General features: G+C 34.6%; 1 protein-coding gene across 1 annotated transcript; it reads right to left on the bottom strand.

Annotated features, from left to right (window-relative positions):
* Positions 1–4,096: 4,096 nt before the first annotated feature.
* LOC136389371 (C-type lectin domain family 9 member A-like) lies at positions 4,097–12,447 on the bottom strand. Its single transcript, XM_066361178.1, has 8 exons — positions 12,296–12,447; positions 11,796–11,918; positions 9,874–9,972; positions 8,647–8,766; positions 7,486–7,557; positions 6,792–6,943; positions 5,883–5,986; positions 4,097–4,478 (listed from the first exon to the last, which is right to left on the bottom strand). The coding sequence occupies exons 1-8, from the start codon at positions 12,327–12,329 to the stop codon at positions 4,358–4,360; spliced, it is 825 nt and encodes a 274-aa protein (XP_066217275.1). The 5' UTR covers positions 12,330–12,447; the 3' UTR covers positions 4,097–4,357.
* Between the last annotated feature and the right edge of the window lie 323 nt (positions 12,448–12,770).

Below are 12,770 nucleotides of genomic sequence, written 5' to 3'. Positions count from 1 at the left end.
GCTGCCCACCCATATCACTGGATGTGATCCACTAATCTAAATGTCTGATTCAAGTGGGTAATAAAAGTGCCCCTGTATATTTTACCACCTTTCACTAGGAGTTGAATGATTACTGAGTATTCCTTTTTGTACAATGGGCAGTGTCTAAGCACCCTAGAATATAAATTGACTCCTCCCAATTCAATTCATAATTCTCTCACTCTTTTTTTATTTTCCAACAACTCTCTTTCTGACCACTGTAATACATTCTTTACTACTCTCAGTCTCCAACATTAATCCCAGGCCAGTCATTGATCATATCGCAGCAGTTGAGATCTTCATACATCACAAATATGATTAAATATTCTTCGCTTAAAATATTTGAGTAGATTTCCACCATGTTAAGCACAAACTCCTAAACAATATGAAACCATAAGTGGTTCTTTAGTGCTTTTCAGTCTTTACTTACATTGTATTTCAGCCAAAATCGATTCTACCACTTCCTTATGTCATTTACATATGCTATTTTCTCTATAACATCAAGTTTCTTCTGCCTAATTCCAACTCAGTCCTTCAGGTTTGAGCTTCTTTTTATTCTGTTATAAATGTGGTAGTGTATCCTGATTCCCCTTTATGTCTACAGTACTAACTTCCACAAATGCTAACAATGCTGACACATGAGAGCTTTTAGGTCTCAGTCCAGAGACATTGTCCCCAGTTTAAGACATCTGCTTCACCAAGATTGTTACCCTTTTTATGGCCACGCCATCCCATGCTTGGGTGACACAAGAAGTGTAAAGACACAACCCACACCCCAATTTGGGATTACTCTGAAGGACTTTCTTAGCTATTGAGATCCTTATGAAGTTGCCTAAAACTGAGTAGTCAGTTCATCACATCTTTTTCTGTCTAAAACTATCTTCCCTCCCAAAAAGTGTTGATCCCAAGAGGACTTTTAATGAGAACAGTCTTTGTTTCAAATAATATATCCCTAGGAACCTGACTGGCCACATATTAAAAAAACAATTTAAGATTTCTGCTATATATTGAGGTATATTTATAGGCATAAATTCACTAGAATGCCTGTCCTAATTCACACTTAGGTCTGAGTTGTGTCTCTTTATATGTAATCTCTAGAGAACATGTTCTTTAAATATTACTGCAATTTTGCAAAACTGCAAAAGCCTGAGTCATCTTCTGAATTCCTCATTAGTTTGTATCAAATATGGAATCATTAAAAATTTATATTTACTGCTTTCTAAGGCTTCCAATATGATCTTACCTGCCATTATATGGCATATTATACTTAACCTCAATGTTTCTTTGAGTAGGTGTGTGAGCAGATATACATGTTAGTGTAATTCAAGGTGTAGACATTGATACTAAGCTATCTGAGTTCAAATTCTATCTCTGTTACTAGCAAGTTTTATGATACTAGAACAGTTAACCAGTTCTCTTTTGTAAAAAATATTGTAATATACTTATAGAATTATCTTCAGAATTGAATTGATTAATACATGTAAATCAGTTATAACACCACTTGGCACCAAGTAAATTTTAAATTCTTTATTTATTGATTATATAGTGAGAAAGGAGATAGACAGACAGAAACATCTATCTGTTCCTGTATGTGCCCTGACTAGGGATCAACCAGCAAACTGCACATGAGGATGCTACTCTAACCAACCAAGCTATCTGGCCTGGCTAACACCATGTAAATTTTAAATATATGCTAATTATTATTTTATTTACTTTTCAAAAAATTTTGAGGCTTCCTTGAAGAATGTGTTTGATTTTTGGCACATTTATTTGTATAAGGAAAATAGTATATAATTGTAAGGGGTTTTATGCTATTGTCCACCAGCACACATCCATTCCCTAAGAACTTCTTGCCCTCCAATACATATGGCTATGGCTGAGGTGGCCAAAATTTTTTTAGAGCTAAGCTTTTTCTTTTCTTTTCTTTTTTTTTTCTTTACAGGGACAGAGAGAGAGAGAGTCAGAGGGATAGATAGGGATAGACAGACAGGAACGGAGAGATGAGAAGCATCAATCATCAGTTTTTTGTTGCAACACCTTAGTTGTTCATTGATTGCTTTCTCATATGTGCATTGACCGCGGGCCTTCAGCAGACCGAGTAACACTTTACTTGAGCCAGCAACCTTGGGTCCAAGCTGGTGAGCATTTTTTATTTTGCTCAAGCCAGATAAGCCTGCGTTCAAGCTGGCAACCTCGGGGTCTCAAACCTGGGTCCTCCGCATCCCAATCCAACACTCTATCCACTGCGCCACTGCCTGGTTAGGCTAAGCTCTTTCTTAACATGATATTATTTATTATTTTTTTCATGTGACTCTAAATAAGAAGAATCTCTCATTGATAGATGCTATCAAATGAGAATGTTCTCCATGTTTTCTATTAAATGAAAGAAATCTAAATACATAAAAAATAATAAATACCAAACTGAAAAGAAAAAGCAGAAAAAAGCAACAGAGAATTCTGGTAGAGTTCAAGCTCTTAGCTCCTGGTTTCCCTGTGGCTAAGCTGTATCATTACCTTTCTTATGGTTTGTCAAGTCAAAGTTTCCTTCACTTATATATAACCATCAAGTGTATTTCCAAAAGTTTTCTCATTATACCCACACTAGATTGAACCTTGTTTTTGTCACTTGTAATAAATAAAGCCTACCTGACATGTAGAATAAGTAAAAGAAAAAAAGATAGTAAATAAAAGAATATAGATAATTGAAAAAAATAAGAGAATAGGTAGGAGTGAAAGACATAAAAGGGGAGGCAGATAAAGATATAAAAAATTTAATGTGATATTTATAAATAGCAAGCATTTTAATCACTAAAATTTCTACATTGTACCATCATCGTACATAATAAGAACACTTTTAAATCATATAGTGTTTTACAGTTTACAAAGAGCTTAAAACTTTTCTTCTCATATAAAAGCAATAGCAAACACCTATCGAACATTTACTGTGTTCTAGTCATTCTTCTAAATGCTTCAAACGTCCTATCCAAATTAATCTGCAAATATCTATGAGTTATAGCTATTATCATCCCACTCTTATGAATTAAGAATCTGAGACTCATGGATGTAGAATAACATGCGGAACGTCAAGCATATAGGAAGCATAATAAAAGATATTGAGTCTAGGGTTGGTCTCTTATCTTATACACCAAAAGTTTCTTTGCTGAACCTGTGTCAATAAATGAAATTATCATCCCAAGTGAAATAAATATTCTCTAATGAAACATTCAAGCTAAAAAATATAAGAAAGCAATTAGAGAAAATTTCACAAATAAGATAGTCTATAGGATGAGAATGGTCAAAAGAAAACTAAGAAAGACAAACTGCAGAAAGCAAAATAATACTGTGTTCAACAATAATAATGATGATGTAATAATAATAATGTCAAAAATGCAACAGTAGACTGTTGGTAGTTTAAGCATTAACATAAATTGAATTTATGAATTAAACTACCTGAGCAAACACAAAAGCAGTTTCAATAAAGAGGAAAAAGGTAAGATCTGTAACAATATTCTGAGTAATGATTGGAAAGTGAGAACCTGTATAACCAGTGTTGACTCTTTGCGCAAGTACGTTTACTTTGAAGAAAAACTCATAAAAGATTAATGGGATGGAGAGCAATGCATGGTTATATTAATGTATTAAAGGTAAGGCATTTTAAATGGAAGTGGTTACCTGTATGTGAGGGGAGTAATAAAAAGTTGAAACAAAATGCAAGTAGGAGATGGATTAGAGTCCATTCAAAAGTAGCCTTTCACAAGAAATATATCTTTTCTATTAAGATGAAAATAAGGGATTAAAGATGTAAGTAAAACTGACATTTCAATCTGCTAGGAAGATTTCTGCAAACAATTTTATAAATTGCCTCAGAAATTTGTTTTAGTTGAATTTGTGTTTTTAATTTTTGCTTCATGTAACTATTCATATTTCTTTATGTTTGTCATTCTTTGTAAATGTTATTTATCGTTTATTTCTTTGATTACATTTGTTCTGAAGGCTTGTTTCCATGAAATCACAATTCTAAATGAATACATTTTTAAATATAAAAAGATTCAAAATTATTTATGATAAATAGCATGTTTATTAACTATTATACAATTTTCACAAAATCAAAGAAGTTCTGACACTTCTAAGTTTGGGGGGCTACCATGTTATTTTTTTTCTATAATCATATATCTTGGGTCCTTTAACCATAAACTAATTTATTTCTTTCTGCCATGGGAAAAAAAGACAAGAAAAACTTGAAATAATAGTAGACAAGACTAAAGACAGGCAGATCTTGAATCTTAAATACTGGGATTAAAACAACCTAGCTGTTCTTTCACATTCTTCTTCTGCCTAATTAGTTGACAGCCTTCTCACACAGGCATGAGGAGGACCTGGTGCAGTTATCAGTCCCAATGGTGCCTGCATTTACATACACACATTTCCCCTGGAAATCCACACTTGGTTCTGGTAAACCCCTGAGAAATAAAAAAAACACAAGTCATTAGCCATACGCACTGTATTCAGATTAAATAGCATTATTTAAGAACATACTATGTGAAATGTATTATACCAGGAGTTGTGGGGAAGCAAAGGCTTTCTCCCTCTTTTTAAAGAACTGACACATTTATAGGAGAGATGAGACAGACATGTAAGTGCTTAGACAACCTGGGTTATAAAATGATCTTTAAGTACAGATCAGCACAATAGAAACTACTAAATCATGCATGACCAAGAAAGGAAAGTTAGCTTGTGAATACATTACATTAGATACAAAAGTCAGCCAAAATTACTCATGAAGCTTAGAATACTATATAGGTATGTGTTGATAACATACAGGGTTGGGCAACCGTAGCTTTACAACTGTTAGTACACAAAACAGAGAATATAAAACTATTGTAATAATCATAACCTGCATGTTTTTTTCCATATAAAAAACTATAAACTTACTTTTTCCTACCCTGTATATGTGTGTGTGTGCGTGTAAAACAGCCTCACTAAACATCAGAAAATAACCTAAGAAAACAAAATTAAAATAATCAGCTATCAAAACTTTGATACTTTGATATATTAAATAAGATTGTCATGGAATGATAAAATCACTTGTTAATTTAATTGTCATAGTTATCTAATGCAATGTTTCTGGATAACAATTTCACAATATGTTCTTGAAACTTTTAGGCCCAATTCTTTGGCTAAGGACCAGCAATTCTGTACTAAAGATGTTCCAAATTTATATATAATCAGGGTCATCCCTATATAATATTCATTATCTAAGATAGTAATCATCAGAGCATCTAATATTAGAGGCATACATATACAAATTATGAAACATCTAAATGACTTTCTAATTTATAACATGCTAACAGTATAATATGAAATAATGAGAGCAAGGAATAAAAAGGCCTAAATTCTGTCCCCAGTAATCATCTCTATTTTTTTCAATTCTTCAAGCAAAAAAATATTGCAAAAGAAATAAGGAACTGGCCCTGGCCGGTTGGCTCAGTGGTAGAGCATCGGCCTGGCGTGCAGGAGTCCGGGTTTGATTCCTGGCCAGGGCACACAGGAGAAGTGTCCATCTGCTTCTCTACCCCTCCCCCTCTCCCTTCTCTCTGTATCTCTCTTCCCCTCCTTTTGCTCCATTGGAACAAAGTTGGCCCAGGTGCTGAGGATGGCTCCAAGGCCTCTGCCTCAGGTGCTAGAATGGCTCTGGTTGCGGCAGAGCGGGGCCCCAAGATGGGCAGAGCATCGCCCCCTGGTGAGCATGCCAGGTGGATCCCAGTTGGGCGCATGCGGGAGTCTGCCTGACTGCCTCCCCGTTTCCAACTTCAGAAAAATACACACACACAAAAAAATAATAAGGAACTGAATTATGTACTTACAGGCCAGAAGGAGAGGAGCCGTCCTCCCACTTCCATCCATTGTCTGCTTCCTTATAAGACAGGCCAAGCCAAGTCTGATTCACTGCAAGTAACTTCATGATATTCTGAGGGAGCCAGAACCCACAAAGGTATTCATAGTAAAAGGGTATTAAGGCTGAATATATGGAACTTGTATCAAGTGAGAAATAAATAATATGATAATAAAAACTATGCATGCCTACTGATAAATAAAATATCAAAAAAGATTTAGACTGCTGTTGTCTATACATTTCTCAAACCAGGGATTAAATAAAAAAGAAGAAACAAAACAAATGAAAAATTTTATATTTAAGAGGACACTACAGCAAAAAAAAGAATTACTTTCTAAGACTCATTTTTATTATTTATTCAACTCTGTTTCTGTTCTTCGAGTCTGAGATATATCATTCAGTAAAAATGAGAAAAATAATTGCCTGAGGGGTGGTTGGACCTGATGAAATAAATGAACATATGAATGATATGATATGTCAAAATGTGACAAGTACTCTTAAAAATTAGAGGAAGGTGAGAAGAGTACAGAGGAGGGCATCTGGTGGGGGAGAAGAGCCATGACATACAAGTTGCCATTTTAAATAGGACTGTCTGGCTAGGTTTCTTGAGAGAGTGACAACTGAACAAATACTGAAGGAGAAAAAGCAATCAGCTGTGATTATAGCTGAAAGAGCAACACATACAGAGGAGGACAAATGCAAGTTTTCTGCAGGGCGGGCATGTGTGGCACGCTGAAGTGGAGCACACCAGAAAGATGAGGAAAAAATTAAATGAGAAAGTGTCCTTTTCCGTGGTTTTAGATCTGTAGCTGAACTCTTCCTTTGACTGGTACCTGCTGTTTGTCTGAATTCAGAATTAAAGAATGAAATACAATCTCACCATCAACTGATTCCGTTCTGTCTTTAAAAATGTAGCATTCAATGAAACACAAAGATCAGAACAGTTTAACCAAGAAACCATGGCCACGCTTTGGTGGTAACACTGGTCTCCGTATTGCACCCAGTGATGCAGAGGAAGTCCACACTGGTCTCCTAGGAAAAAAAATATTTATCACTGAGAGCCGAAAGATGCTCATAAACAAGGCTTTACTGCTTCATAGCTTTTCCCTCTTAAAAAAATGAGACTGTTGGCCCTGGCCACTTGGCTCAGCGGTAGAGCGTCGGCCTGGCGTTCAGGGGACCTGGGTTCGATTCCTGGCCAGGGCACATAGGAGAAGTGCCCATTTGCTTCCCCACACCCCCCCTCCTTCCTCTCTGTCTCTCTCTTCCCCTCCGGCAGCGAAGGCTCCATTGGAGCAAAGATGGCCCGGGCGCTGGGGATGGCTCCTTGGCCTCTGCCCCAGGCGCTAGAGTGGCTCTGGTCGCGGCAGAGCGACGCCCCGGAGGGGCAGAGCATCGCCCCCTGGTGGGCAGAGCATCGCCCCCTGGTGGGCGTGCCGGGTGGATCCCGGTCGGGCGCATGCGGGAGTCTGTCTCTCCCCGTTTCCAGCTTCAGAAAAAGAAAAAAAAAAAAAAAGAATGAGACTGTTATTAAGAACTGTCAACAACTCAGAATTATCTCACTTCTAAATTACCTTGTTTCGCATTGAGTCCTTGTAAAGCCTCAGTGAGATACTCATTCTGCTTTCGGAGCCACTTGATGGTTGCTGTAGAGGACAAAGAGACTTGTCATTAGATAGGAACACGTTACATCTGATTTTTTTTCACCATTTCAAGAGTCATAATAATGATCAAGTGGCAAAATATGCAAGTAATTTTAGTCCAGTTTCCTTCCCTACTGAGTTAGTTTCATCTCTGGTGGAAATAATTGATTGCTTAGATACCAGCCTTTTAAAATGCACAAACATAGTGATTATAAGCAACAATACAGTACTATAAACTCAAAGTTGTTAAGAGACTAGATCGTACGTGTTCTCAACACAAAAAGGAAGTGACAGTTACGTGACATGATGAAGGTGTTAGGCAACACTGCTGTAGGACTCATATTGCAATACATAACTGTATCTAACCGACATATCGTACCCTCAAACTTGCACAATATATGTTAATCTCATCTCAATTAAAACAAAACTAAACTAGTTTTGTAACATGATAAGTCATTAAAATAGACTCAAATAGTTCATTTAATTGTTCAATATAAGTTTAATACATCACATGAAAAAATAACATTTTAATGCAAGGTCTTTGCAAAGTATTTATTTATCATAAACATAGACTGCTTTTATATTATAATTTAATTATCATAAAAAAATTTCTAATTACTTTGTATATAATGAAAACATGATTGCTTTTCAGATATTTGAGTTCTACTTTTATGGTCCCTGAATATCTTGCATAAACTTTTACTACTCACCTTGACACTTTATTTCTGGCTTATATGTTTTCTCTAAGCCTCCCAAGGGCAGAGTTCATATTATATTTATTTTTGATTACCAGCCTAGTGGTTGGCATCTAGTGTGCACTGAATAAATGGGATAAATAAATGAATTATTGACCAATAAATTAATATAGGAAGATACTATGGTAAATACAAGACTGAGTTTCAGAAGATGGAATGAAGAATTAAAGAGGGAAGAAGACATCATGTTGCTATACTAGAGAGTTTCTTATTCCACAGTGCATATTGCTATATTAGAGAGTTTTTTATTCCACAGTGAAAACAACAATTTGAGGGCTGATACAAGAAAAACAATCTAGCATTCTGTAAAAGTAATTTATTCTAGTTCTGATATTACCTTTATTTTGTTCAAGAACTTCTTGAATCTGAAGAAAGTTTTCTGTTTTGTTTTGGAAATACTCAACCCATTCATTAAGGTTCTTCATCTTGATCTCTGATGCCTGAACACTTTGAAAGTCTAAGAATAAGAATCCCAAATACATATAAAGTACATCCTCCATTATGAAACAGTACTGTATTAGACTATGAAGTTTAAATTTTAGTTTTCTCTTTAATAAATTCCCCTATAAATGTTTTCAAAAACTAGAAAAAATATTTAGCTAAGTATATTTTAATTTATTCACTATTATTTCTAAAGTCTAGTCTAAATCTATAATTTGTCATAATTTCTTATGTTTCAAAGTGTTTCTATCATTAGAAAAATGGTTCAATGCAATTAAAACAAACAAAAACAATAACAATTGTCCCAAATCTTTTGTTTTTATGACTGGTTGATTTAATTGGTAGAATTTCACTTCCTAAACAAAAGTCTAAATTTTTGAATTTCAAACTAATGTCATCAAAGACAACTTACTATTTTAAAATAACAGATAGCAAATGATTTTAAAAATAAAAGCATTCTATTGATTTAATATAAGCTCCTGGCCACATGAATAATTTGAACAAATTGTCAAAGAAGTTTTCTATTTTCAGAGTAAAGACAACAGCAAATTCATTGAAGTAAATTTCTTAGTAAGTTATAATTTTCAAAATAATCATAATACTTAATCATTACTATCAATATCTTATGGAGTATTGCAATAATATATCCCCCCTAGAAAAAAATGTACACTTGAGAGGTCACAAAATTAAATTTATTCATATAGTTAAAAGTTGTGATATTTTCATGTCATTTCTCTTTTTTTCTATTCAGCATGGCAATAATACATTTACCAAAAACTAGTATCTGAAAATGGTTTAAAGAAGTATGACAATTTGACAAATAGGCTATTAATTTTCATACCCACTCCCGATAATTACTATATTTCCCCATGATAAGATGCTCCCATGTATAAGACACATCTTGATATTGGGGCCCGAAATTAAAAAAAAAACAACAACTGTGTTACATAAAGTTATTGAACTCAAGTTTTATTCATCATAAAATTCATACAACTCCACAACAAGTGTGAAAAGCAAGTAAAAATATCTACAAGCACTGTATAAGACGCACCCAGGTTTTAGACTCCAAATTTTTCGAAAAAGGGTGCATCTTGACATGGGGAAATACGGTAATGAAACTTACACTGATATCCAAGGAATCCACATAACATCAAGAGCAGCAGACTGAAGATTCCCAGGATCACAAGAGTTATTTCACATAGTGAATAGGGAAAGGTAAAAGCTAAGAAACAGAGTGAAAATCAGAGATAATGTCAGCTCCAGTTATTTGAAAATTAATGTCATTATTTTTCACTTATTATTGTTTTTAAAATATCCTCAATTTTATGAATGATAAAATCCAATGTGTGATTTATTATAAACTATTAGGTTGAATGAAAAACATAAAAACTATTTAAAAGGAGGTGAAGAAAAGAATGAACCTGGCTACTGTCCTACAAGGCCTGCTTATAAGACTGCCTTGGCTGGCATGTGGAAACTTAGATTTCAGGAGCGTTCCCACATCAATGACCTGGTAAGAGTGGCTCACTGGGCCTAAACTGTTTCTGCAAACCATATATTATACTTTGTGATAAACACATGTTTTCATTCTAGATGACTGAAACTTTGTTACATGCCAACCAGGGGCTGCCTAGGTGATCAACTCCCAGTCAGCACCCTGAACACTGATTCTCCAGTGAGTTCTTTGGTGAGCAACATTTGACAGGCGTTGTCATAACTTGTTGTTGAGGAAATTCACATGACCTGTGTGACTCTGCTGGGAGAGGGTCCTTATAACTTGAGCCTGGTCTCCCCACAACTTCACTTCACATACCTTTTCCCTTTGGTGGTTTTGCTTTTGCAATTCTGCTGCCATAAATCTCAGCTTAAGAAAACTGTATGCCCAGTCCTATGAGTTCTTTTAGAGAATCATTAAACATGAGTGTGGTCTTGAGGACTTCCCACACAGATAAAAATTTCACATATAGATATTATTAAATATCCTTAAACACTAGGTATAAAATTTCAGTTGAGATTACATTATCCTCATTAGTATCATTATATGAGGGAAATACTAAATTATGTGAAATTGATTCTAGTATTAAGATAGAATTCTTTCTATCCCATAATGTCAGCAATGTGAAACTGAGAGACCCTGCTCTACTAAACAATGTGAAATTTAATTATGATCAAAAGGTGACAGTCATGTAGTAATGTAATTCCTTTTTTTCTTTTTACAATTTTGCTGAAATTTATACCTTCAGTGCATCTAAGTGTCTCACTTTCACATGAGAAAACTGGTCCAAATTTGTAAAAATGGCTTCTTCTATCCTTAAATATGCTTCTTAACAGTGGTGGGATTCAACCGGTTAGCACCAGTTCAACAAAAACGATATTTTTTTGTTGAGTTTGGCAAACCAGTTGTTAAAATGGCACTTGTGATCAGGGTTCTCTCTAAAGTGGGCGCCTGGGCAGCTGCCCAATGTGAAAATCACAAATTTACATTCCTTTTGTAATGTTCATCTGCGCAACAGCATATTCTAAGCTCCCATAATAATGTTCAATCCGTCCACAGGTGAAAAAAACTGCAAGTGAGGACACCAATGGAGAAGCAATATGGAAATATTTTAAATAATTTTTGTTTTTTTCAGGAATTATTTAATATTTTTATTAACATTTTAAAACTCTTATAACAATCTATAGTGTTTTGTGTACCTCTTGTATTGTTCTATTAAGTATTAAGTGCATGAAATAATAAACTACCTTTTGGTATATTGTTTTTTTATATTTAAAATGGTCATAAAGGCAGAGAGCTGGTTGTTAAATTGTTTGGTTCATACTACTGCTTCTTAATATATATATACAATGATCAAACATCTCTGTGATAAAATGTTCTTGTTTTACTTCCATACACATTTTGAAAAAATTTTAACCTCTATATTTTCTCTAAATTTTAAAATATCCAAATAATAACCACTTGGAGAACAGTAAAAGCAAGGGATGAGGTATCTTAAGATAACACAGAGAAAATATAAATAATAAAATTATTGAGTATGTACACTTTACCGTCCACATTGGGGCCCTCGGGAATCGGTCCCCATTCATCCTCTGGAGGAGGAGGAGGAAGAGGAAGAGCGAGGGGTGATTCCAAGTCCACAACAGGAATCATCTCTGTCTGCTCTGTGATTTCTTTAACATAGAAATTATATAATTAATATATAATTAAAGAAAATGAGATTAGAATTCAAATTAAGAGATTATTACTATCTTTAAAGATAGAAATACAAATGTAGGAGCAGTAAACTCAAACACTCAAATCACATTTCCACCCAACAGCCCATCCAGCTTTCCTAAAACTACTTAAATTGATTGGTTAAACTTCATATATAGCCAAGAAATACAGAATTGTTTGTTAATTTTAGGTAAAAGTACTCTTTCAGCCATGCCTGTGAAATACTAAAGAAAGTATTTGACATTTATGTCCTTGCTATAAACATAACCAACATTGATGATAAATAAATATTTAGATAGTAAAATGGCAAAAGAGGTTTAAATTAAAAGAGCACCTGGAGGCTGTTCAGAGTCTGAAGCACTTGACATTATGGAGCCTTTGGATTATTTCTCTGGCTGAATGGTGAAGGGGAGCCTTCAGAGGTGATGGTAGGTGAGTGAAGAATATTGCTGTCACTATCCCCCTAGAGTTGATGAGAAGTCCAGACCTGGCCTAAAGTGTGGTAACTATGTACAATTGTATGATACTAACTTACTTTGGTAAAAACCACAGAGGACATGTGAATCAATTACTGGACATATTTCTAGTAGGTTTACAACAATAAAAATTATGTACAACAAGCTTATTAATAGCATCTGGTTTGTGCAAGTAACACTCCATCACTCTGGAAACAAGTTAAGAAACACCAATCTCATAACAAAATTGTAATTGAATAGTGTAAAGTGAATATTCTCATGAGAATTGAGAATATAGTGAAGGAAAACATCAAGTATATGGAATCTAGAGTCTAGATAACCAGATTAATAATA

This window comes from Saccopteryx leptura, chromosome 1 (assembly GCF_036850995.1).
Source record: "Saccopteryx leptura isolate mSacLep1 chromosome 1, mSacLep1_pri_phased_curated, whole genome shotgun sequence".
Taxonomy (NCBI): domain Eukaryota; kingdom Metazoa; phylum Chordata; class Mammalia; order Chiroptera; family Emballonuridae; genus Saccopteryx; species Saccopteryx leptura.
This window is presented reverse-complemented; position numbering and strand designations above follow the sequence as displayed.

What these genes read in the sequence shown, in the direction of transcription:
- LOC136389371 (XM_066361178.1), bottom strand. Translation starts at nt 12,329, where the DNA reads ATGTCAAGTGCTTCAGACTCTGAACAGCCTCCAG. An exon ending in TGGATTCCTTGGATATCAGT is followed by an intron (nt 8,767 to 9,873) that starts GTAAGTTTCATT and finishes TCTTATTCTTAG; the next exon opens with ACTTTCAAAGTGTTCAGGCA. An exon ending in AGTTCTTGAACAAAATAAAG is followed by an intron (nt 7,558 to 8,646) that starts GTAATATCAGAA and finishes TGTCCTCTACAG; the next exon opens with CAACCATCAAGTGGCTCCGA.